This window comes from Charadrius vociferus, unplaced genomic scaffold, assembly GCF_000708025.1.
Source record: "Charadrius vociferus isolate BGI_N301 unplaced genomic scaffold, ASM70802v2 scaffold162, whole genome shotgun sequence".
Lineage (NCBI taxonomy): Eukaryota > Metazoa > Chordata > Aves > Charadriiformes > Charadriidae > Charadrius > Charadrius vociferus.
In genome coordinates this window covers 334,698-361,301 of record NW_009647236.1, presented here as the reverse complement: position 1 = coordinate 361,301, position 26,604 = coordinate 334,698, and the positions used below count along the sequence as shown (strand labels likewise).

At 40.6% G+C, this 26,604-nt stretch overlaps 2 protein-coding genes across 2 annotated transcripts in view; one reads left to right on the top strand and one right to left on the bottom strand.

Annotated features, from left to right (window-relative positions):
- Positions 1-1,000: 1,000 nt before the first annotated feature.
- On the bottom strand, positions 1,001-25,189 carry GDAP2 (ganglioside induced differentiation associated protein 2). Its single transcript, XM_009879884.1, has 13 exons — positions 24,943-25,189; positions 23,264-23,403; positions 18,998-19,151; positions 17,376-17,464; positions 14,909-14,985; positions 13,960-14,119; positions 12,209-12,359; positions 11,176-11,252; positions 9,068-9,144; positions 8,358-8,497; positions 7,716-7,770; positions 2,662-2,805; positions 1,001-1,753 (listed from the first exon to the last, which is right to left on the bottom strand). The coding sequence occupies exons 1-13, from the start codon at positions 25,116-25,118 to the stop codon at positions 1,706-1,708; spliced, it is 1,488 nt and encodes a 495-aa protein (XP_009878186.1). The 5' UTR covers positions 25,119-25,189; the 3' UTR covers positions 1,001-1,705.
- A 1,078-nt stretch (positions 25,190-26,267) lies between these two features.
- WDR3 (WD repeat domain 3) overlaps positions 26,268-26,604 on the top strand; it is a 22,702-nt gene continuing 22,365 nt past the window's right edge. The window contains exon 1 of the mRNA XM_009879927.1: positions 26,268-26,335. Coding sequence (XP_009878229.1) covers positions 26,268-26,335 — 68 coding nt within the window. The remainder of the gene's footprint in view (positions 26,336-26,604) is intronic.

The following is a 26,604-nucleotide window of genomic DNA, read 5'->3' as shown; positions in this document are numbered from 1 at the left end:
CCATTGCACTACAGTTTCCAGCTTTTAGCAGCACCTTGGATCTGATAATGGAATCACATAAGGACCCTGGGGGACACTTAAAGTAAACCCACTTGCTTTTTTATATGTTGTATATGCATGACTGTTAAACCTCAGCCAAGTGATTATCTTAACCTGTAACTGACATACCAACATGCTGAGGATATGTGGAGTATAAACACATTAAGCCAGGAGGCCAAGGTAGGAAAGACAGGAAACTCAGTATGGCCCATCTTTCACTGCACTCCTAACTCACAAAAGCCCTAACTCTCAGACTGCAGACACAAGTTGTGACATGCAATTAGATGACCAGGACCAAGGGCGGATTTTTTTTCCCACCGTTTATACCAACATTTTACAGTATCTTTACACAGGAGAGAAATATCTATTTCAAATCAACTCAGTGGGTGTGAATAACCACCTTCTAGGATATCTCACAATGACTTTTGCTTATGCTTAAAAAAGGTAGTTATTGCAGTAGTGGCAGAACAAGGGAAACTGAAGTTTGGTAAAGAAAGAGTGGCAGATGCAAGTCAGGCTAGAATGAAACCATGAAAATCATACCATCATTTTCATATTCAGTACTGTTGTGATGTTCTTCCAACCAGGGACTCCATCCTTCCGTATTTGGGACTGCCATCCCTGATGTTTCACAAGGGAGCCTTCTCCTTTCTCTTTTAGCTTTCCATTGGCAGGCTGAAAAACTTTTCACCTCCAATTCCATAAGTACCCTGCGGCTGAGTTCTTTTACATGTATCACGTCCGTCAAAATCAGTGAGTGTCAGCGTAACAGGAAATAAAAGGGACACTGATATATCTAAGAAACAACATCTGCCATGAGAGGTTGGTGGTGTTGGAGTCACTGTTCCTCCTCCCCTCCACACATACTTCAGGCAGATGGCATTCATTTATCATACAAACGCATCTGGCCATGTCAAAGGAGGACATAAACAACTACAGTTAGAGAAAAAGAAACCGCAAATGCTTTTCAATTTTATTCTTACTGGGAGGGTAGTGTCATCCTGACATGTCACATCATCCAATGAAAACCAACAGGGACTTTATCAAAGCTCCTAGCTCACCTAGCATTTATGTTGTTGAGTCTTGCAGTGATCTTGGCTTGGCTGTAGTGCTTTGTTCAGCCTGCAGACATGGCATTCCCAATTCCAGATACTTTTCCTGGGTTGAGACCAAAGTAATCAGCACTAACAGAAAGGGAAAGTAATCAGATGCGAAACACAGACCATGTGGTGAGCAATGTGTCAGGCTGGTACTGCACAATATTTGTACAGACCAGTCAGAAATGGGTATTACAAACAGAGCTGGAAAATTATAATAATTAAAAACACGATCAAGTGGATCATGAAGGATTTCCCAGAAAAGAGAAAGTCTGTTCAGAAATAAATGTAACAGCTTCAAAAAGAACAACAACAAAAAATAATGCACCTAGTGACCTTTAAATCAACTTTTCCATTGGATAAATATATTTGAAATAGTTGTACAGTTCACAGTGGCATAAAGTTCTCCGATTGCTCGAGTGCTTGAAAATATCTCATCAGTAAAAAAATACCAGAGCTGGGGGAGGAAAACCCTCTCTCTGAATTCTGTATTTGGGCAAATGCACAGGTTTTGGCAGGCATCAGGTCATTGGATCCATGGGAAACCAGCAGCATCGCAGAACTGCGGATCACAAGTCAGGGGATGGAGGATAAGAAGAATAGTAAGGCCCATTTTCCTGCAATGAGAACAGAATGAGCAGTTGAGCAAAAGTCTTCTCCAATACACTTTGGTGCAATGGATGAACAAACAGGTACCCCTGGCTTCATCTTCCATGAGTACAGAGACTGCCACAACTCACCCAGGAGAGGACTGTGCAGGTAATCATGTAAAACCAGGCCTTGGTTTTTCCTCTGTTTTAAGCAAAAAGTGCAAGTTAAAATTTTGCCATTATGCCAAAGCTGTGATGTCAGGAAGCCACAAATGCTAGTGTAGCCAGTCACTCAAAACAAAGTTGCTCATGCAGACAGCTCTGGCTGTTACTTTGTAGTTACAGCACATCCTCTTCGGAATGATTTGCCCAATGCAACCCATATCCACTCACCATTGAGGTAGAGATCTGGGATAGAGAAGGGAGGAGGAGGAAGGGGAATGGAAACCAACACAAACGCAAGGCACCCTTCTACAGTTCCATTTTTCCCCGTGGCTATTTTTTTTTCCCCCTCCTTCCTGCATGCTTATTGATATATGGGACAGAGAAGAAGAAACACACATAGCCTTTTTTTTTTCCCCAAGGTATACAGCAGGTACATAACATGAATTTTGTCTTGTCCACAGGCTCTTAGTGTGTCTGTTACAGTACGTGGCTGAAGAAAGGTAATCTGCCTTTTATGCACACAGGAGACCACTCTATGGGGAAAGGAGTCTGCTGCTTAGCCAAGCCCTCTACTTGGATTGATTTAGAAAAAAATTTAAGAAAATTGTCACTCAGAAGAACAACTAACCTCTTCAGGAACCCTCCCTTTCTTCTCCCCATTCTTAAGGTGTAGAAGTCAGCACTTTTAAAGCTCTTGCAGAGCAGAATGGGAGATGCACAAGAACTACACTTAGGAGCAAAGACTGATGCTTGCACACGCAATCACTTACCCTCGCATCATACTCGAGGACGAAAGGGGGGAGATCAATCTGTTCTGGGGGTATGGCTGTGAACAACTGCTGAAGGCTTTCCACATAGTGGATTTTGTCCTTTAGCCCTGAGACTGTAAAGGTTGTGAAAAACCATGCCGAGACCTGAAAATAAACCCCAACAAAACCAAATTAAGATGGTGCTGTTACTTGAAACACTAATACCATGGCAATAATACAACAAGGTCATGAAGTACACACTACTGACTGCTACCACTGTCTTGAGAGCCTTCAAGCTAGTGTTTTCTGACTCCACACTTGCTCCTCCCCAACTACCAGTTTAAGGTCCCTTTTAGTGCACAGAAGTGACAGCTACTCTGCTATCTCTCTCCAGAACCCCATCTGTACAGTGGCACATTTTCACTTCCAGTTTAGCCAGCTCAGAATATGATCTATTTAACTCTGTATCTGACAGAGGCATTTTCAACCCTTTGCCTTCAAGTTTTCAAAGCAAAGGCAATTTGAGGGAGAGAAAGAGAGAGACTTTCAGCTGTTCAAAGGGCCTACTGAAGCCTCCTCTCTGCTTTGGGTTGGGTGAGTATGTTTTGGTTTTGTTTCTTTTTTTTTTTTTTTTAAATTAAAGCCTCATCAACTTATTCTACAAGAATAAGTCTTATCAACTTATTCTGCAAAATTTTACTTTCAAGTACTCACACACTTCTGTCTCTTTTGAACGTAAACAGGATAAGGAATTTTTGTTTTGCAAAGGCCAGTAAGACACCATTGATACGTCTACAAGTTATTAAATATTCCTGTTTAGATCGACTGCACAAGCTTTTACTTTTCAACTCACCTTCTCCAAAACTAAGCACTACATTGCTTTTTGTTTATTTCTTATCTAGTCTTTTCCTGGCAGACTGAAGGGAAAGAAAAAAAACTTGTGAGATCCAGAGGTTACTGTTCTACAGGTCACAAATGCTCATATTAGGGACCACTCACAGGGCAAACTGTGCTCGCTGACCCTGCTTGAGCAGGGGGGCTGGACCAGATGACATCTAGAGGTCTCTTCCAACCTCATCCATTCTGTGATTCTCTTCAATAGCTGTGCTTTGACTGCAGTAAGTTAACAGGAAAGAAGCAACACCCCAAGAAAAGCCTTGAGGAAAGGGGGAGCTTCAAATAAACTAAAACATCAGGTCAATAAAAATCCCACATTTAAAGAAATGTTGCCTGAACACAACATTTAAAGAAAAAGTCGATGCCTAAAACTTGTCCTGGAGTAACTATGCTGCCTCCTCAAAAACAGTGTATTTTCATGAGAAAGGAACAATGAAAAAGAGAAAAGAGGTAAAAAACAGGACAAAACATTTAAGGTCAGTTCATTATTTCAAGTGCAGAATTAGAGATTTATGTTAGCAGCAAGCAGGGAGACAGACTATTACTGGCATCCATTATTTACTATATTTTTTTAACAAGACCTCTTATGACTGATGCTGGATGAGAGTTTAACGAGTGAACAATACCCTCTCAATCCTGTACCAAAGTAGCACGCATTCCAAAGTAGCACGCCTTCCAAAGTATATTATGAATGACAACCATTAAACATAATTGCTATGGATGTTTAATGTATAAAAGTCTAATAAGGAATATTTTTGCAGCCATCAGGAAAAAAGTGATTTTGGTTTTTTTCCCCCCCTCTCAGTATACAAGCTATTGCAGTTTGACACAACCCAGTAACACAGAAAAAAGGGAGGGGGTGAAATGTTTCTAGAGAACTTTTCTATTGTCCCCATTCTCAATAATCACAAGTTATAGAGACAGTAATACGAGAACAGCCATTTCCTTATTGGTAAGAGGACAGAGAACTCTACATTAAACCAAATTCCCTGTTAATGCACTGAAAGTAAAATAAGTTATAGCAGAGCAATCAAAAAAGTTCAAGTTTTATCTAGTCCATTTGCTGAAGTTTTCCTTCATTTTTCTTGTACTGCAGTTCTGAATCTGAATAAAAGACTATCAAAATCACTGTCAAGTTAGAAAACCACAGGGTTAAAGTTTCAGATGCCTTTCCCTCAAAAAAACAGCACAACACAGATAAAGTGTCTCACCAATCTCTTAATTGGGCCATACCCCAAAGAGAAGCTTAATAAAATCTAGGAAATTTTACTACAGTTGGAAGGAACCTATGTAGAAAAAGCCATATGTGACTTGCAACAACCTTTACATTGGCATCTGATCTCCTGAAAACATTTTTACGACTGTTACAGAAAACCAAGACAAAAATTGTTCATCATTATATTAATGTTTACGATGATTACGAATATCTAATTTGAGCATTCAGGTACGTTTCAGTTTTGAAACATTCTTGATTCACAGTGAAGTTGCTAAATTTATGAAAACAGAATATCTCTGGGCAAGATTGTTTCAGATCCACCTGCTGACACTTCACTCAGAACACACCAAGCTCTACAAAGCTTCCTTTGGCGAGCTCTCAGAAGAGGGGAGCTGAAAGGATTCACACAAAAATGCCCCCAAAGCCCTTTATGTATCTATCAGTAGCAGAAGTACATTTACAGGCAAGGTATGACAGAATTTGTGACAGTACTTCACCACCAGGACTTAGATACAGATACCCTTGAAGTGGTCACACAGCCACGAGTTGCTGCCAGCCTAAGAAACTGCTGTTGCCTATGATGCAATTTCATCATAAGAACGGTTATATTTCAGCAACACTACAAGAGAATCAAGTTCTTCACAGATCACAAGAATGCTCACATTGAAGCATGAATAAAGGCAGGATTAGTGTACAAAACAAGATTGTGCAGTGACACACACTGCTTCAGTCACTCTGTGTTTTAGGATAACTGCTCCCTGCATACTGAAAACCATGTATTCTAGATAGGCAATTATCCTCAGAATACACATAATTTAAAAGTTTCACATCTAGAAACCAAAGAAAGAATCACCATTGGCATTCTGAAGCACTTTCAGAACTATGCTTGTTTTCTAGGGGCACATGAGTTTCCAAGAGGTGCGATGAAAAGCCTCTTAATCCCTTTTAGCCCAGAAACAAGCAATGTTACTCTTAACAGACGGCAGACATCCACTGTGTCAGGATTCAATACCGTGGTAAAATGGACCATTTATACCAAAGATTTAAGAATGAGACACATGTACAAGGGCGATGGGTTTGGGAAGCTGCATAAATGTACAAGCCTTCCTCCTACGTTTGAGACGTGGATACCCCACTATTTCCACTATTTCTAGGGAAGGAAGTCAATGCTTGAAGTAAGAAGATGAATGTGCCAAACATTTTCTTAAGACATTTGAGGCTTCTGGGCTAGCAATCTTCCACAGGGACAACAGTCCTGAAACAGCAAAAAAAGGAGGGGAGAGAAAAGTCATTCCCTCTTAGCAGCCACCTTTTCCACCAGGACTTTCTGCTGCATATTCCCCATCATATTTCATAAGCTGACAGTCTCTGCAGCAGCCAGCAGCAATCCCACTTGCCTTTCAGTTAGAGAAAAGGATTGGCAGAAAGACATGGACACAGATCCTCTTTTGCCTCCAGCTGTGCCGCTAGAATAGGATACAAACCAACTCCATTTCCAGCAAGTTAGAGGGCTCCAATTCTCTCACCCTCCCTGCTTCCCAGCAACTACCTGCTTGCCCCATAGATCTGCCGAGTTCCACTGCAGTTCCCAAAGGGACAGAGAACATGGCAATGGACTGGTGAACACTAGTTTTCATCCTCCAACAAAAAACATTTCTAAACCAAATAGAAATGTATGGGAAGAGAGGAGAAGAATAAAGAGCTGCTGGGAATCTAAAACACTAGTACTTCCTAGCTTCAACTTTTCCACTCAACTTTACAATCTGAGTAATGTTCCATACCAGCTCTTACGTCTTCAGAGCATCAGAGCTGGAAGCTGTAATTCTAGCACACAGACCTCAGATCTGTACCCTGTAGGAATAATTGATATCCTGACAGAAACTGGAAGGTATACTGTTGGGAAGCCTCAGTCTCATCTATGTAAACACAAGAAAGCTCTAAGTCTCATGCTGTCCCAGCTGTGCACACGTAAAGAAAGGAAATTTAGCAGCCAAAGAAATTCTTGCCGAACATGTGCAAACAGATGTTTTTTTCCAGGCGTATAATTTTCTCAAATTTGATCAATGTCAGCAAAAAGCAGAATAAACACAGAGGTTACTTTGATGCGAACATGGAGGATCACATTTCTAACTGCTTTAATAGGACAAACAAAAATTTTCGGAAGGGTTGCTGATGACAGCTCTTCTGAAGTACTCATACTGCTGCAGTGAGTAGTGTGTATGAAGTAGAGAAGAGACCGAGCTCCATCTTCTGTTGCCCAACAGAGACCATAGCCAAGGATCACGGAATGGTCAGGGTTGGAAGGGACCTCTGGAGATCATCTAGTCCAACCCCCAATAATATATAATAGGATAATGTCTTACTGCTTGTCAAGTTCAGTTTTTTCATCTCCTGAAGGCTTAACAGGATTTTTCTGCACTCCATCACAAAGGCATTCTTCTCATCTCTCTTTGCTACTCTATAATCCTGACTAATCTCATTGCTGCTTGACACACTGCCCTCTGCCCTTACCAGGGCAGCTCTTAAGTGACACGCAGCACACATTCAATACCGCTTGTGAGGAAAGAAAAGGTGAAACATCCAGGAAGTGAACTACACAAAAAAGAATTCTAAAAGGTTTTGGTCATGGTTTGTCCTCCTGCCAGCCACACAGCAGAAAAAAAGGACAGAATGTTTCTCTTTGAAAGAAGCCAGATCCAAAGCTTCCACCTCTCTCTGTGAAGAGCACACACAAAACAAGGCACAGACAGCTGCACTGCATTGGGGTTCAGCTTATCACTAGGGCTGAAAGACTACAGCTAGATCAAAGATGGGGATGAATTGCAAATACTGACCATGGATCCAGAAGATACTGCTTAATTTTGGAAGTCTTCTACATACCTTCATGCTCCTTATACTACAGTCTTACATGCTATCCCACCAACACCCAAAACTTTCTTTTCTTTTGTACTATATACCTCACCTTTGAACGAAATGTCGGGTGGACAAAATACAGTGCCTTCAAGTTCCTCTTATACCTGGTGTAAAGAAAGAAAAAGACTCTTTTAAGGTGACTTCTAATTAAGCTCACCTACACAACATAACAGTTAAACCACATTTTGCGTAAGTGCCTGTGACGTAATTTTACAAAGTTAGATCTAATATAAGGCCACATATCAGAAAAGTAAATGTAAAGGGGGGTGGGGGGAAAGCAGAATGATTATTTTTCAGGTAAAGACATCACAGTCTGCAGTCTTTTATGTGGACAGTGAATGTTATGGACAAATTACAACTGCCAATGTTACTCAAATCTCTTCCCTCACAACTAGCACAATACTTTTAACAATGTCAAGCTCCAAAAGCTCCACCTATGGATAGGGACAGAGAATACGGCCAGTATGCCTCTCTAACAGCTCCAGAAGGGAGATTGCAGAGCACAGAACTTCCTGGTTTGATAGACATTCTGAGAAGGCAAAAAAAAACATATCCACCTTCCTCTTGCCTTTGTTACTTTGTCCCAGCAAAACTCTCTCACAAGTAAATGGGAAACCAGATACAGGGAATAACAAACACTTGCACAGCACAGAGGAAGACTAGAAGGGATTTTTCTCTTACTGATACTCACTTGGCATCAACAACATCATAGAGTTTCTTCAAGAAGTTAGAATCTAGTTGATTGTAATCATTTGTGAGTGTATGGAAGTACACCAGAACATACTCCTTCACTGCAATATGATCCATGACGTGGATGAAATACAGAAGAGCCTGAGGCAGAAAGAAATGAAATTTATGTTTGCAAAGAACTCTTTTACAATTGCATTACATTTTAATATGCTTAGTTTAATTGATACACAAATCAGGAATCATGAGGCTGGGTGGCACGTTTGAGCTACAAAAGCAACGTGAACATCCCAAGTCTTCAACTTTACTGTAATCATTTAGATACCTTTTTTGTCTAGCTGACCTCACAGATGGAGATAAATTAGATTATCACAAAAACAGTAAGTATTTGACTTGTTATATTTCATTCCATGTTTTGCCAGTTATAGAAGCAGGCCAAATCTTTTTATTCTTGAGAAGAAAAAGGAGTCCATGTTAGGCTTGTTTCTCTAAAAACAGTCCAGTTCCTCCTCAAGAAAAGCCACCACAACATACACAAAATTTTATAAGGGAATAAATTTTTTATCTGCCAACAAAATAGTTTCTATTTAATCTCTTCAAAGTCTTCTACAGGTAATATTTTCAGTATTAACACTGAACTACCCCTATAATCAAGCTCTCACATCCTGAATATTCATATTCAACCTACACAACTTTAGTTTTACAAAACCTTACCTTTTCCATGTCTATTAATGTTACAGGAATATTCCTTCCAACCACCACCATCACTGTGCGACCACAGTTATCCACACCTACAAAAGAAAGAAAAATATGATTGAAAATTTCTCTCAGTCGTGCCAGGTTTTGGAGTTGGGTCCTTTCAAACTAGGTAGAACCAGCCACAGCTCAGAATTTCTGCAATGCATCTGGTTTCCATCTTAAGAACAGAGGAAATACATTAGAGTTACTGTTCTCACTGTACCAGCAGATATTCTGGTTCAAAAAACAAGGGTGCACCATATCCTTAAAACAACAGGACTGCAATTTTATGATTCCTGTATACTCCACATTTACCTAAATCTCAAGTAACAACACAGGTTTTATGTTTAAGAAAACCTGCACTTGCAATTCTACCACCAAAGCAAACTTCTTCCTAGAAAACAAACTCTGAAATCTAATGCACAGATTTCCCGAGCATGCCTTATGGACTACCTGCAGCCCATAGAGCCTTGTTTAAGGCAAACAGAAGAATTAAAAAATGCAGCTACTGAGTAGAAGGTATCACGCAGCCTTGGTATTTGCACAAAGATCAAGGTAAGCATCTGGATTTTCAGGAGGCTAAAGATATTTGCCAAAGTGCTGAACAGACTTTTTCTGCAGAAACACAGCTATGCTTTTGAGAGCCTGACTACTTCCATGTTTCCTCCTGTCATGGTGCAAAGCAGCAATAAGCCACTGGGACTATGACAAGTTTGTACATCCGAGTATGATGCTACCTAAAGAGTAAAAGTGAACTTTAGAGTACAGATTCCAGAGTACTTCCCCAGCTGCAAGGGCCTCACAGCTATTTTCTTCCACTCAACTCTCCATTGGGTTGTTCTCTCCCTGATCTCCCCACCTACTGAACTCAAGGTTGCATGATGTGCTGCCCACGGTACTCAGCCATTAGTACCAGGAGACACATACCTAACCCAAGGGAAATAAAGCAAGCCGGTTTGTTCAGGAAGGCTGTATTAGAAGTTGCTTCGGTAACTGCTTATTCTCTAATCATCTGAAAGCAACATTCATTTCTTTGTAACAAAAGGGTGGAGATAATTAAGACCAAAAGATGAACTCTCTCATACACAGCACCTTATCCATTGGCTTACTCTAAAAGTACTGATTTACATCTAAAGCTACACATTCCCAGCAGAAAGGGACCTGGGGGTGTTGGTGGACAGCTGCCTAAATATGAGCCAGCAGTGTGCCCAGATGGTCAAGAAGGCCAACGGCATCCTGCCCTGTATCAGGAATAGTGTGGTGAGCAGGACTAGGGGAGTGATCATCCCCCTGTACTCGGCACTGATGAGGCCCCACCTCGAGTACTGTGTTCAGTTTTGGGCCCCTCACTACAAGAAGGACATTGAGGTGCTGGAGCGTGTCCAGAGAAGGGCTACAAAGCTGGTGAGGGGTCTGGAGGACAAGTCTTATGAGGAACGACTGAGGGAACTGGGGTTGCTCAGCCTGGAGAAGAGGATGCTGAGGGGAGACCTTATCACTCTCTACAACTACCTGAAAGGAGTTTGTAGAGAGGTAGGGGCTGACCTCTTCTCCCTGGTAAAAAGTGATAGGACGAGAGGAAATGGATCCAAGTTATGCCAGGGGAGGTTTAGATTGGATATTAGGAAATTTTCACCGAAAGGGTTATTAAACATTGGAACAGGCTGCCCAGGGAGGTGGTGGATTCGCCATCCCTGAAGGTGTTAAAAAAAAAAAAAGGGGTAGATGTGGTACTTAAGGACATGGTTTAGAGGTGGTTTTGTCAGGGTACGTTGATGGTTGGACTTGATGATCTTAAAGGTCCCTTCCAACCTTAGCAATTCTATGATTCTATGATAATTCAGGATACACATGTATCCTCATATTGTTAAAGCAGAGCAGTGCTGGAGTTTACCATGCAGTCTTTCAAAGCTAATCAAGAGAGAATTCCTCCTTTTCTGCAGAGATGCTGCCTAGTTCCTGGCCAGGCTTCTAGCTGAACAACATGATGTATTGTATACTAAAGTCCCAAGAAAATATTGTATTTTTATTTTATATTTTTACTTTAAGACAATATACATCAGTCATCAGTACCCTGAACTTACCTGTCTGGTACAAGGCTTTAAGAGAAGCAATATCAGAGAGATCTTCAGCTCTTGCCTGACACAGCCAGCGATTATAACTAGAAAGTTAAAAACATGTGGTCAGTTCTAATCCTCCTTTTAATTATCATTAGAAGCCTGAAGAGGTATACAGGAAGGGAAGGACAAAACAAGCTCTTTCTGACTGAGGCCTCTCTCTAATATTGCAGTTTTCTGACCTATGGAGCAACTATTGAGTTGTTAAAGAAAGAAGTGTTGGGGAAAAAAAAAACAACCAAATTCTAAAAAACCATTTGAGCATCAGTTACATACCTAGTGGTTTTCACTGGGCCAATGAATATGCACCAACTAGTAACTATAGTGGCACTGCATTTGGGCACTACGGTGTTTACAAAACAGGAAAAACCAGAAAATTTCTTAAAAAAAGTCTAGAAGTCAAACACAACTACGCAGCAACCAGCGTCACACATGGCTTTTTTTTTTTTTTCTCTCCTTTGAATGGTGAACAACTTAGTGCCTCATCTGACAAAACAAGCCAAGCATGATGCCTCAGAAGTACTCCAGCATGGAACTGGCTTCTAAGAAAGTGATTTTGCACATTAGTGTTAACAGGAAGGGGAAAAAAAAAAAAAAAAGGAAAAAAGCCTCAGTATTAATTTATCTTTCTGTTTTAAAGAGGGAGGAAAAGTGTTTTGCTATCTGCCCAGAGCCTCAGGAGCAAGTGGGCAGTATCGAAAGCAGGTGACCCCACTACCAAAAGTGGTGTCAAAACAGTGACATCTCGTGGCAGAGGGACAAGCCAGCTGGTTGGATGCACTGGGTTGATAGTAGGTCCATCACTAGCTTCCCTTTTCCTCCTGCTGCCTCTTCCTCTCAGGCCAAAAGAGGCTACCATAGCGATCCAGGGTGACACCAGGCTTTATCTGTATTTCCTCGCCAGAAGATGAGGCTTTACAGATAAAAAGATCATTGTAAGGGTTGGTCCTCTGAACAGCTAACTAACCCAAAACATTCACACAGACAAGGAAATTCTCACTTCCTCTGATGCTGTTTTTGCAGTGCTGCCTCTGACAACTGTCCCTGAAGGATGAGGCGTCTCTGTTTATCAACGTCTCCCTCCATGCGGGCAAAAGCATGGGAACCAATGAAAGACAAATCTGCCTCCAGACCCTCTTCATCTGAAGCATCTGCAGTAGAAACAAAGGCAGTGTAAAATGTTCAAGCTGTGTACAAGACAGCAATGCTGCTGCTGAATTGCTGTATATGTCAGTGAGCCAACCCAGTCATCATGCTACAAACTAATACAAAAAAGCACAACGTACCATGATGTGGCTCTGATATCTCACCAGTACCACTGACAGATTATACAATGTGACTGATAACTACGGACTCCCTTAAAATGTTGGCTTGCCTGGAAACTAACTAGGCAATTCCTAGTCATCAGCTTGTGATAAAGAAATAATGGTTAAATCAGAAAATAAGGCCTGGAGAGAGAGACTTGAGCTTTACAGTTGTCCTACTCGTAATAGGGGGGGGAAAATTATGCAGAAGGACAGATGCAGCAGCTTTATTCGGTTTAGAAGCTGTACTGTAGAAAGGGCTCACTTTTTATACCACCGACACCGCTTGAACAGATGTGTATAGTATTGTCTACAACATGACTGTGTGACAAAGTACAAGAGCACAGGTTCGCTTGCTGGTGACGATGCCAGAATACTCCAATGAACTTGATGTCATCAAGGAATATTGCTACGGCTTCTAGCATTGCTTCTCTGAGCAATCTGGATAGGAATTGAGTTTTCCAGTTTTAGTATGAAACGCTACAGTAGCAATAGGACAGTAGTGCAGGATTCCACTATACTCATTGGCTCCTGCATATGCAAAATGAGTAATTTCTTAAGTTATTAGCTAGTGGTTGAATGCTTCATACTGATCAGCCACAGCTGCAAATACCATTCTAACCAGCAGTTTGGACAGGGGGAAAAAAAAAAAAAAAAAAAAGACTGGAATCCCAACAGGCCTTGCCAAAGCAGAAAGCCTTTGAAACCCATTCCAAGTGATCTGCTTTTGATGGTTTAAGGCTTTGCCTGAAGAAGTTTAAAGCTTTCACAGCACTACTTAATAAATAAGGCAGAATGTGCCAGCTATGCCCATTTATATATTGAATTGTTTTGCCCTACATATCTGACCTCCTCAACCTGACATCTGGGCAACCTCTTCACAGCATTTTTTCACTGAGCTTTGACAGCTATTTCCTAAATACTGATCTCTGGGTTGACCTAAGTTCTCTGTCTTTTAGGGAGTTTCTCATAGTCTCCATTAAGCATTTACTATTTCGAGGCACATGCTGTATCAACAGAATCTTACTAATTGAGACAACAGTTGCTAATATATAAGCAATATTTTGCTAATATATAAAATAGACCATTAACAATAACATCTTTTTAAGTTAGGGGCTGCACAAGATTCTGAAAAAACACTGCAAAGTTTCTAATCACCTTGGGAGAAAATTTGCAAAGGGAATGAACTATTCCACCTCCCCCTGCCCCGTCCCCCGCAAGAAAAAGACATAACAGCAGCTCTACCACATCCTCTCACCACACCACTCTACATAATAAGGCAGAAAGCAGAAGTTACTGCTGCGTAACACATGAAGCCAAGAAGACAGTTGTCAAGCTGCCTCCATTATAGCCTGCCTTAGGTGAGGTGTGGTAGGAAGCCTGCCTCTTCTGTTTTTCCATCAACTTTCACAGAGATACTTATTCCAAAGTTCAGTTAAGAACTCACCATCCGGAACACCCGGCTTTTCAGTGATCCTGATCTGACGCTCCGGTACTACAGGCTCCCCTTCTGCATTGCCAATATCTGCAGGGAGGTAAGGCAAGGATTGTATCTCTTCTTCCAACGATCTTGGAAAATACAGAGGCAGCAACTTCTGGTAAGTGGCCTACAAATAAGAAAAATGCGTGAAGGTCTATCACGCATCCTTGCTCTTCAGTTAAGTAACACCTGCCCTTGTAGCAGGGACCTTCTCAGAGGTTTGGAGGCAAAGTACCACTTCCCTCTGTGGCTTATTTTGGGTTGCCACCTGGCAATAAAGGCAGGCAACCCTGATAAAGGTTAACTGTTTTGTTTGGGTTTTTTTTGCTATACTGGCAAATGACCTGGTGACAGCTTGCTTTAACCTGCATAAACTTGGTTAGATTGCAGATACTTTAGCTTTGTAATGCAGTTACAATATTCATGGATGACAGAGTTCAGCAAAGGCTGCTGAAATGCACAACTATACACATCACCTTTAGTGGCCTGACTGAGAAAAAAGAAAAAGCAACAACCAGCCAAGAGAAAGCCTCCCTACATGAAGGAAAATAGTGAAAAATCTCTACTGAACGTTGTAATACTTCATGTGTTCTCTCCAACTGATGAGCAGTTTTAGAACCCCCAACAAGTTAGTTATTTTGCTCATCCAGATGCCGCAGAACCTGAACACAGTGGGCGTTCTGCCCAGGAACAGCCATTCTCCAGTCCGATATACAAGAGAAGTCAACGTTTGAACTGCTAGCATCTGTCTGAACGCAGATCACTAAATGTCAGGCTTGTTATTTCAGCAAGCAATGTTTGAGATGTGATTTGAAGGGGAAATCCAAATCCAGATCTACAATGCAGGAGTTAATACTGATGCAGAGAAGATGAAATATGTCCATTAATTTTGGTGGCATGAACATCAAGGAGATACCTCTTCAAGCTCAGAGACTGCAAACACCACTTTCTCCAGAGTCTCTCCATGAATCTCTAGGAACCTTCTAACTGTGCCTGCAAGGAAGAAGATTAAATGTAGTTAGCAAAACAGGAGGAGAAATTTACACACACAACAAGTGAAGAAGTCAGAGCGCAGAATAGAGAGACACATCTCTTTCCTCATACAAAACAGCTCCACAGGCTGTATGCCAGTGTGGATTAAGTGGTAGTTTAACATGCGAAATGGGTTGTTGGCCATACTGGAAGCTCCAATATGGAACTCTCTCATGATGCTCACTTTAGAGATGGATACAAAAAGAGAAAAAGCATCTCTCTGATTTTAGCTTACTAGGTACTCCTCAGTCTGTGTGACTCTATTGCCCTGCAAATTCAAGCCAAATCCTTCCTTCAGAGTCCTGTGCAAATTGCCACACCCAGGTATTCCTACAACAAGTCACTGTGCCCTAAGTTATCAGGAAAGCAAGATGATAAGCAAGCCACGGCAGAACCTGGTACAAGACAGAGTCAGCCACACAAAACCTCTGGGGTCAGCTACGCCAAAGAGTCAGATAAAAATTATATTTGTAAATCATGAGAGAATTTATTTCCTCTATTACTTTTTTTTTTTGGACTCTCCCAAAGCTTTTGCATAATCCAGGGGTGCAGTCAAGTTCCTAAGCATTTGCAGTTGAGGGGAAAATAAAATAAATAAAAAAAAAAGTCTTGTAACCAAGCTCCCAGTCAGATGTGCCCTTGTACAGATGAAGCCTCTGAGCTGCAATAATCTTGATACATGTTAGGATTTTCAAGTGCTTTCCTGTCAGACTGCCAAGAAAGAAAGTGTCCAAACAAATAGGTTGGTCTAGCAGTATTTTTCAAGTAGTATATAGCCCTACAAAGACAACAGAAAAGAGCAATAAAGGAAAGAAGTCTACTCTACAGAGAATACATTAGCATGAGTTCTTCAAGAAATAGCAGAGGAAAAAAAAAAGAGCTGTTTTCAAATACTTCCTGTACAGAAATTTATGTGCAATTGGTTGATCTGCAACAATACTTTACAGGACAAATGAAGTTGTGTGGTTCCACAGCAAACAGTTTTCTGAACCTATGTGAGGAGAGGTTTTCAGATGTCTCACTCAACAGGCAGATAGCAGAGAAAACTATGGACAAATCTGTTTCTCCGGTGTCAGCACCTCTGCTAAGTGAAGGGTAAGAAAGATTTCTCCAGTCATCTTGCATAGCAAGAAGAAAATCCACTCTTCCCATCTGCAATAACTTTCTATTGCACAGGAGTACCATGCAGGAAGGGCCATGGACTGGATGGTGGTGGTGGTGGAAAGCTGACAGGAGCAGGCCAATAGAAATTAAAAAGTCAAAAGAGAAGAGGGAAAAGTAAGAACTAGGCAAGCACATAATAGTCTTCTCTGAGCACTTTTCTGTTTAAGTATTGTCAGCCTAGGAAGTTTTCTGATTTGTTTTTACTAGCCTTCATTTTTTTCTTTAATATAGTTTCTTCTTGAACCCAAACAGGTTTGAAAGCTTTTACCATCTACAATGCTTTTTGGTAGGAAGTTCCATAAAACAAATAGTGTAAAGATAAGAATCATTTCCCTTGTTTGTTCTGAAGCCGATTCATACTAGCGTTGTTTGAAGGTTCTTATTTTAGGATTCCTGTTCACCATTTCCACACCACTCATGAGTTTATAGACATCTATCACACTCCCTTCAAGTTCAGGGTATTCCAGTCTGAAAAAAAAAGACTATCTTACTTAACTGTTTCTTGCCTTTCCCTATTCTTGTTAACCTCTTCACCTTCTAGTTCTACTACATTCTTTTTGAATGTGCAGCTTTAAAGTGTGGACAAAATACAGATTTATAGCACAACAGTCTTAATTTTGTTGTGTCTTACTCTGCTTGCTGTTTTGAACACCAGTGAGCTGTTGTTTTCATGGAACTATTACAGTCTCAAGATCTTGCTCCCTAGGATGAGCCCATTATTTTGCATGTGAAGGCAGAAACTTATAGGGGTGGGTCAGTGGGGGAAGAATATCACTTTGCATTTGGATATGCTGGTGACACTAAAACAGCAGATGAAATTCACTCTGTTGCTTAAGGTCTGTCTACAGCTATTGAACAGTAAGGCCTCATCTTTGCTGTTCTGAACAATTTTCTAGTACCAGCAAACTCTCTCACCTCACAGTTTAGCATCTTTTCCAAGTTATTAATTAATGTATTGAAGACCGCAAGTTCCGGCACAGATTCCCATGGATCTTTACTGATCTCAGAGGAAGGATCACTTGTTTTTATCCTCTATTTCCCAGTTAACCATGAAAGGCCTTGCCTTTTTACAGCCTCTAACAAACTACAGCCCCTTAAAAACAGGTTTCCTCATATCAACAGCTGTCTGTCAGAAGTAAGAGATTTGCTGAATACTGCCATCCAGTTTATATTACTTTCCAACTTACGCAGTGCTATGTGGGTTGCATCCTCCAAGGGGTAGCATCTTTTCAGAGAGTTAATGACGCAAAATCCTACAGAGCACATTGACTGTTCCCTGAAATCCAGAAAAACAAATTAATAGAAGGTCAAATGAGAATAAGTGTCTGTCATTACAGTAGATCAAACCAGTACTTTTTTTCCTACCTCCATGCAGCAGCAATCTTCTTTCAGGTTTGTGCAGAAGGATTCTTTCCCGGCAAGATGCATACATACCATCATTAAGCAGATAAGGAGGGAACCATTAATGATTCCACACTATTTCCTCTTGTGTTTGTTCTCAGATTTCTCCTTCTACCTTAACTACGTTGTTTCTGCAATTTCTCATATCCTAAATTAAGAAGTTCTTCCCTCGAGCTCCCCACAATCCTTTCCAAATTACTTTTCTTCCTATATAGGATCAACAGTCAGGTGTATGGGGTGAAAAGAAGGTGCTCTTTATTGCAAACATTCTCCTGTTCCTCCACCTGACCTATTACTTGTTTTGCTAGAGGTCTGGACACAGACCAAGGTGGCTTACTCACTCCTTGGCCTGGAGTGATACATACTTTAACACCAGTAAGATACTTCCAGCAGAGCCACAGTCTTAGAAAAGTAAAGCAGAGGTGTTACCAACAGTCATCAGAAAAGTCTGAGCAAGCTCAGATTTGGCAGACAATTCCACAAGCGTCAAAAGTTACTCCAGAGAACAGATTGACTGAAAGACACTCAGCATTCAGTAAGCAAAATTATCAGAATTTTTAATTGTTCTTAATATGTTTCAATCCAGACCTGACATTAATTGTTACCTCTGCAGAACAAAACTGGCACGTACTAGAAACCTTAGCTGTAATCTTGATTATGAAATAGTTACTATTGCACTGTAACACACAGTCCAGACTTGGAAGAATTGATATTCCCAACCCTAAGAAATTCTTCAGTGCATTTTCTCACATTGGTCTTGTTCAGGTATTTTTTGTGACTGCTACCATCACAACAGCCATCACAGGAGAACAGAATACAGGAAAGAACACAGAAAAATAGAAAGCAGAAAGATAAAAAAACCCTGTTAGCTAAGAGGAAGTACCACAGATAAAAGAGGAAAAGCTACAGACGCATCTGCAGCAACTGTGGATTTAGAAATAACCTTGCACCCCTGACTCAGAATTTTAGGTGGCTGTTGTACAAAGGCAGAGAGGTCACATATACAAACTGATAAAGCAGTCAGATCTGCCTGCGGATATGTCCACGTGGCTGCAGAGACGCAGGAAGTTGCTGCTCGAGCAAATTCTTTTAAAGCTTTTCACAGCACTAAGCCCAATGCAATTATCAATGCTGCCTCTTCTCAAAGGCACTGCAAGCTGCACAGCTCTAGCTACACTGTTTCAGGACTTGAACCAGCTCAGGTCTCTCTGCACATTTTATCTACACCGCAACACAGATAACAAGGGGCATGAAGTAAACCATGAAGGCACTAATGTTCTCATGTCCTTAACCAAATCCAGTATAAGTGAGAAGATATTCACAGACATTTGGCCTTTGTGCAGACCCGAGTATCTAGAAAAGATGCACCACAGATGGCAAACCCTCACGTAAGTTGTTGTGCACTTACTTTGCGAGCTGCAGGACATTGCGGTAACAGCTGTATAGAGAACTCTCAGCTGCTGTGCGGTAACGGCTTTTGTATTTGGGTCCCACTGTGTGAATGATGAAACGAGCAGCCAAATTAAATCCTTTGGTGAGCTTCGCCTCGCCTGTCCTGCACCCTGAAAAAAATAAACATAAGGATAAATGGCAATGTCATCATAAGAAAGCTAGAATTATTCAAGCCCTTGACTTCCTCCAAAGTCAGACAACTCCATTTCATATACAGAAGTCAGTGTTTTAGACATCAAATATTAAGAATAGCATTCTATTTCATAACAGTTGCTAGTCAGGTTGAAAAGGCAAGAGAGCTGTCCTCAATTCCTCTCAATTTTAAAACTATGCATGTAAGGACAAACCAGAAATTGCTAGAAATGCTGTCTCAATTGCAGTGCTTACTATGCTACATACAGAGCCAAAGGGAGAAATGATATAACAACGTGCAGAGAACTGATATACAAATATGCCCTACAAACAGCAATAAAAAGTCCTTCTGAATGTAACAAGTTGGTTTGGTGAGATTGCTTTTTGGATAAACAAAAATTAATCAAACCTACCAGCTGTTGGCAAAGCTATTAAAAAAAATGAATAGATTAAGCACTTGTTTCATCTACGCTCCCAGAACAAGGTAGCTTTCTTTGTTTTTCTTCGTGTCCACAAGGCAGAAATATGATTCTCATGGGATCACACTTTCTTGACAGACTAGGTGTCTAGTCTTAAGGCAAGAAGCTCAAGCAACACATTTAATTGTTCCATTTGCAGCACCCTCCAGTTACATATTCTAGGATTGTTTACTGCATGCTAGCATACTTTACATCTTGACCTCATTTTGGTTTTGACTGATCTTTGGCTACCCCCTGCAAGTTAGTTAGACTTAATTCCCACAGATTTTCACAAAAGAAATCAGTTTGTCAGAACCCTTGACGACATCCACTGACCTCTTTATTCCCTTCAGTTTGTCAATACATTTCCGATAATGAAAAATCCAGGAACAGCTACTGTGTTTGAAGTCTGTTTTTTTCTTCAGCACTTGGTAGAAATGTCTGCTAACTTGCCCCTTCTTCACCCAAATCTATTCCACTCCAGTTCTGGACAGCTGAAGAAATACTTTCAGTCTTTCTCTTTCCATACCCTCAAAGACAAGTGCTTTCCACCTTCTTCCTTCTGCTTGTACAGCTGCATATCAGCTTTCTGATCTGGTTGAAAACTACTATTTTCTCTGGATTAGCTTTCAACCCGATCTTACACATTGCTAGTGCCCACAAAAAGGAATGAGATGTGAACAAGAGGCTGTGACCACCCTTCTGGCAGCAGCACTGCAGTCACTTGGCTTAAGTCAAGTGGTGGTAAGTCCTTCTGGTGTTCAGGCAGGCTATCAGCATGCATGAATGCATATTTTATGGTAAAAGACATTCCAGGTTGAGAATCTTTCTCGCTCAAGACTTTAAGCATGACTTTTTAATGGCAACAACACGTTGCCTTTAAGCCAACATCTTGTAAAATTTTTGATCCAATAAATCACATCATTAGCTTCTATAAACCTCCACCTTGTTTCTACTGGGTTAACCACAAGGAATATAACAGCATACTAAAACTAGCATACTCTTCTGAATTACTGCACATCCTCTAAGACACCTCAGCTCAAGAGAGCAACTAAACAAGCACAATATGGAAAAAAGTAGAAGCTAAACCAGAAACACTTAATATATCAGATATCAAGTTACTACTCTTCCTCCACGATTCATCCAATTCCCACAACTTCAAAAGAACAAGCAAAGGCCTGTAGGAAAAACTTTTTTGTGAAAAAGAACGAAGCAAGTTCAACTGGGGTATGGTTGTGAATTCAGGGGGAAAACTAATAAATTCAGACAACCAGACATAACATCAGTAAACTTTAACTACACTTCAATCACACTTAGTGCTTCCCAATGCCTTCTGCCTGGAGATCTCTACAAAATTTATAAAAGTAAAATAAGCAGCAAGTATCATTCCTATTTGAAGTTATAGGGTGAGGTGACCTAGTAGAGCAAGCTGCACAAGGTCAAGGTCTGTGGCAAAACCTGAAACAAATTCAAGATCTTATTTTTTTATCTCATTAGACTTCAACCATCAGAACAGCTTTCTCTCCAACTGTAAAATGGAGAGTCTGAATCCTCCATATAAAGCGTGCAGCACAGAAAAAGTCCCGCTGGTGTTGGAAGACTACTGTGCATTGCTGTTACTGAAGGTCTTTATTAGACTGCAACAAGTATGTGTTGATAGGCAAGCATGTATCAACAGCACTTCATTTGCAAGCCTGGACCCTCGGCTGTAGTATTTCTGTGTTAATCAAAACGACGCACTGTTCCCAGGAACACAGAAGTTAGCCGAACCTTAAGGAAAGCACAGGCATTTGAAAGGTCAGCACATCACATGCTTTAAGATCATGATTTTTTCTTGGAGTCTATGAAATATGAGTATATACCAAGCAGTAGGAATAAAGCAGGAGAGAACTAACCGAAAATCACCACTGCACCCATTTTACTGCTTTAAAGCAAAGACCATTCTCCTATGAAAAAAGTTCAAGGTTAAATAGGAAAGAGCCCCAAAAGGACGCAGAGGTGACAAGAAAATCATAAACTAATTTCTTAACTAGGCTGCCTTCCACTTCTGCTACTGTGACAAACACATTAAGGGTACACAAAAGCCAAAGCTGTAACCCAGTCTCTCTCTCCTCCCCCACACAACACACCAGTAGAGTATCACAGAAGAACTGATTTCTGAAAAGCTCTTGTCACAAGATTTAAAGGAAACTGTCACGCATAGCGAGTTGTTACTCTGCAGAATGCCTTATAGAGAAAAGACATCAGTGTCATCACAGGGGTGGAGGATGCAAAACTACATGTAACTCAGTATGGTAAAAGGGAATTTAAGAAGCTAAGCCCAACTTTTACAAATAACTCCCCACAGAGCTGACAGATCTCAAATTTGAAGGACTCCTTGAAACATCATCCTGCTCTTCTTAGCTCACAGTGCGCACCAGTTACCCAAGTTTATTTTAGAAGAGTTCTAGCATACATAGCAGGGTCTCAACTATTCTACAACTTCTACTATATTTTAACAGTTGTTTCCAACCAGAGGATGCACACTGACTTTTCCATCTCCTATGAAATGGCTACTCTTCCTCCTGTTTCACTCCTGGGTTACTCACAAGAAGCAAGTTAAATGAGCAAAACATGATTTTATAAAAACAGAGGATGTCTATTCTACTGTAGTTTAAGCTATTGAGAGTTTATACTAGAAATATTATGGTTCTTCTATCAGTTTTGTTACTACGTGATAGGGAGACAGAGCTGTTACCCAAGACAGTGAGCAGTATTAATCAGAGATCAGTTGAGTCTCAAAATTCAGCTCAGTACCATAGTTAATAGAAATGTGAATTTAACTGGAAACTACATTAGACTTCTGTATGACCTTGGATAACTACAAACTCTTTGCTCCTCACACACAAAATAAGGAAACTTTTTGTGTAACAGACACTGGGAATAAAGCTGAACATTTGTAAATCTCATTATCAGTCATCAACTGTGTTAATAAAGAATGTAGGCAAAGCAAATTTCATTCATCTCCAGAAGAGCCTTCCATTAAGGAGGGTCTTGTAACTTTCTAAAAAAGTAATTTGTTGTGCTGAATAAGCAGATGAACCAAACAATTTAAGTGGTCATTAAGACTTTATTTAGACATGCAGCGTTTTATCGTTCCACCTACTATTGCCATAGTTTCCTGAAACTCACTGTGTATATTAATAGCCTGAAAGAGGATATACAAAGTGTATATTAAAACCCACTTAATTTCTGCTATAGTGAACTTCAGTTTCTGTCTTCCACACTGTATACGTGCTGAACAGGATAAGAGCAAAATCTGAAGATGTCCAAGACTGGTCCCTCAAGTAAAAGCTCTGATAAGCTAACTACTCTCAGAGGCTTTATATAACAATAGGAATTATTGTATCCCAAAGTAAAGGCTCAGCAACTCAAATATCTGCCACGGATTTTCAATGATGTGTAACCCAAATGGCAGAAAGAGAAGATACTAAACTGGCATGCATTTCCTCCATTTATTTCAAATTAACACCAGATGCTTGGGGCAGGAGAAGCAGCTATACCTTGATTTTAGTTTACGCCCAAATCCTGATGCTTTGCGCTATGCAAGGACAGTAGGTTTCAATACGATAAAAATATCTCCAGCGACGTACCTTTGAGCTTCTGGAGTTCATCCCTCAGGTCAGGCCCAGCATGCATGAATATACTTTCAGACACCGGATTCTTATCAGTGAGAGATTCATTACTGGTATTTACTATGGCTGTGCAGTTCAGTAACGCTACATCTCCTTTCCTGAGGAAACAAGGAAACAGTTTATTGCAGGCTAAATGTCAGATTAAGCAGGATATTCTCAAATAAGTGCTGACAGGCAAGGAGATGTCAAGTTAAAGGAAAAGCGTTAAGAGTACTCCAGTGCCCATATAGCATAGCGTACCCTGACATGCTCACCATGCAAAACCGTCTTTTGCCTCAATCTGATAAAGAAAGACTGCATGCCACCCATCGTTTCCTTAAAATCTCCCAGCCTCAGCAGTAACTTAGTGATGTATGTAGAAAAGGCTGTGTTGTAGTTGTATGTATCCAGCAGAACATGCACAGTAGCATGTTAAACTGATGGAGTGTAATATACTCAAAAAAAGTGTATTCTTTCTTGGAAATAAGAGGACAGTCTTCATGATATATTACTTTCAAAACGTCAATGTTTTTTTCAATTTACTTTTCCAGTCAGCATACACACTATCCAGGGCACCTTACTGCTGCTGCTCTTCCTCAGACCACTGAGGATCTCGAGTGACACTGCAGCTAGTCAAGTTTTCATTGCTTTTGTTCCAAAATTATGAACCCACAATTTGATCATGTTCATTCTGCCATTCAAGGATCAGACATGCAGAAGACAAACAAAGCAGAGATGCACAAGAGACAATGGAGTAGCAGAACTCTGACCTGCTTTTTATCACAGCAGCAGCCATTAGAGATTTTGGGATCAAAGAGCATAGGAAGGGAAATATAGATTCCCACACACAGGGAGAAATTCAAACAACAGTTGAAATTGCACACATTTATTACACCCAAGCCCAAGTCATAAGTGATGTTTAACCTTTTACTTCTCTCTTTACTTATTCAGGTTCAGGAAATCCATGAACAGTCCCATTTTCTGCATGTATTAACCAGAAAGAGGTTCAGGCTGATCCCTGAATCTGTGTCCCTGAGAAATCCTTCTCTCTTCATATTGATTACCAGTTACTCATCTAGAGAGCAGTTTGAGTATCTGAGTTACAGGAAACAAAAACTGATGGAGTAAGTTCACCTCAGCACACTGTACTTTATCAATAGATTTTGGTAAAAAAATATGGAGACAGAATACAGAGCGGAGGGTGGGGGAGGGGAAGAGCCCAAAGCAAGCCACAAGAACCACATGAAAGAAATACTGATCTAAACCAGAAAAGTGAAAGCAGAACAAAGCCAGCAAAGAAAGAAAAAAAGCCAGTAGACAGCAAGTATATCTTTAAAAAAATTAAAAGTTTGTATCAAAGTACACAATTAGGTTTTCATACTAAGCATACACTACGACAGCAGGAAGTACAGCTCCAATCTGCTACATCAGTAGATGCCTATGGACATGTAGTTTATAACCTATGGTGGAGCAAATCTCAGACTTGCAGATTTACAGCGAACAAAAAGATAATTTTCTTCTCAGACCTGTAATATTTGATGCAAGAGAAGAGGGCTTTAAGGCTTTATTATATTACATCGATTGTCATATGAGGCAATCAAATTCCACAGTTAAATGGAGAAGTGATGACAAACACACCAGAGCCATATGGAACTTACCATAAGATTATTTTTGCATTGATGTCTTTCCTGTATGGAAAAGGTGATCTAACACCAACTTGAGCTTTTTCAACAGGATTTTGGTGAGAGTCCAGCTGCTTAGCCTCATAGGCGTCAGTCCAGCCTGGCAGACTGTCAACATCCACAAATTGGGAAGGAGCACCCAAGGGATCCATGGAATGGAAACAACAACTCCTTCTCTCTGCTAACTTGTCACACTCCAATTCTCACTGGAGTCTTCCAGGTGCTTTAAAGGAAGAAAAATCAAACCAGGTCACCAGCTGTTCACTAAGACTAATTCCTGTGGAGCCAGAACTTTCACAAGACTGCAATGCAATTACAGCAAGCAGGAAAAAGAAAAACATATTTCCAGCTCAACTGCTCTCTCTTTCTTACTAGTTTTGCTATCTGTATGCAAAAAAGGCAATGCAAATACTTGTGGAATACTTGCAAAGATTAGCCTTTTCCAATAGTGCAAGATGAAAACACCTTCTTTATTAAATTGGTCCAACTGACTTATGATCCTGTACTTTCAAAATGCTGAAAACAAATTCCCAAGTGTAGAAAGACCCTAAGTCTTTATGAAAATTATTATTTCTAGATCTAAACAAAAAGCAAATTTGTAGCAGGGTATGTATAATCAGAGATTTTGGTCTAACCCTGGGTTGTACTTTAAAAAAAAAAAAAGCCCAAAAGAAAAGCCCAAAAGAAAATACCCCCCCCCCAAAATAAAAAACCCTAAATGCCAAAAAAACCCTTACTAACAAACCAACAAAAACATCCTCCCTCCCCCTAAATTACACAACCCTTGCCATTCAGTGAGTTTTGAAGCACCACAAATAAGATTTACATCGCTTAGTTCCTACACTCATGCACTTGGGCTCAAAACCTCTTCACCCAAAAAGGTTTTGCAAGAAAGAGCAAAGATGTAAATTTGAATGCTGGCCAATGAATTTGCAGACTGAACTTTGTCATTTGACTTTTTTTTTTTTTTAAAGGCTGAGATGACACTGGTTGCTACATTAAGACTCAAACTTGCCAAAATATACTTTTCAACTACCAGCATGTAACACCTACACTACTGCATTTTCATTGTAACTACTAAACTATACTACTGAATTAAGCTAGCACAAACGCATATACACACCTACTATTTAACCTTTTTCACAGGTTCATAATTGATAACAATTTTGAAAAGATAGCATCCACAAGTGGTAACTCTGAAACATGAATGATAAAATACAATCATTAGGAAGAAAAACCCCAAACAAACCAAACATCCAAACTCAAACTGAGGGGTAATAAAAGCTGACGTGAGAACAAAGATGGCCGTAAGAGCATCTAAACAAGAATTGTGCCATGAAGAGCTGGGAGAAATGCAATCAACGAGAAGGTAAGAGGAGTCAGAGTGGCTCCAACTTCATCTACAACGGTGTCTTCCCTCTCACCGACAGCCAAAACCAAGGGCCTGGCTAAGAGGCAGACAGGAGCAGAAGGGTACACCGAAGCTCCTCCTGGACATACCCTCTCCCCCGGCTGTTGCCCGGGGCCCTCCCGCGGCAGAAGCGGCCCCGGGGCCTCGGAGCGCGGAGCAAAGCGCTGCGAGCGGGAGCCGAGGCCCTCCCAAAGCCTCCGGGGGAGGTGTGGTGGTGCCGTGCCCCT

Excerpts from the sequence above, each read along its gene's own strand:
- GDAP2 (XM_009879884.1), bottom strand. The coding sequence starts at position 25,118 with ATGGATCCCTTGGGTGCTCCTTCCCAATTTGTGGATGTTGACAGTCTG. Across the intron at positions 17,465-18,997 it reads AATGTCCTGCAGCTCGCAAA|GGAACAGTCAATGTGCTCTG; the intron begins GTAAGTGCACAA and ends TCTGGATTTCAG. Across the intron at positions 14,120-14,908 it reads CAGTCTCTGAGCTTGAAGAG|GCCACTTACCAGAAGTTGCT; the intron begins GTATCTCCTTGA and ends TCTTATTTGTAG.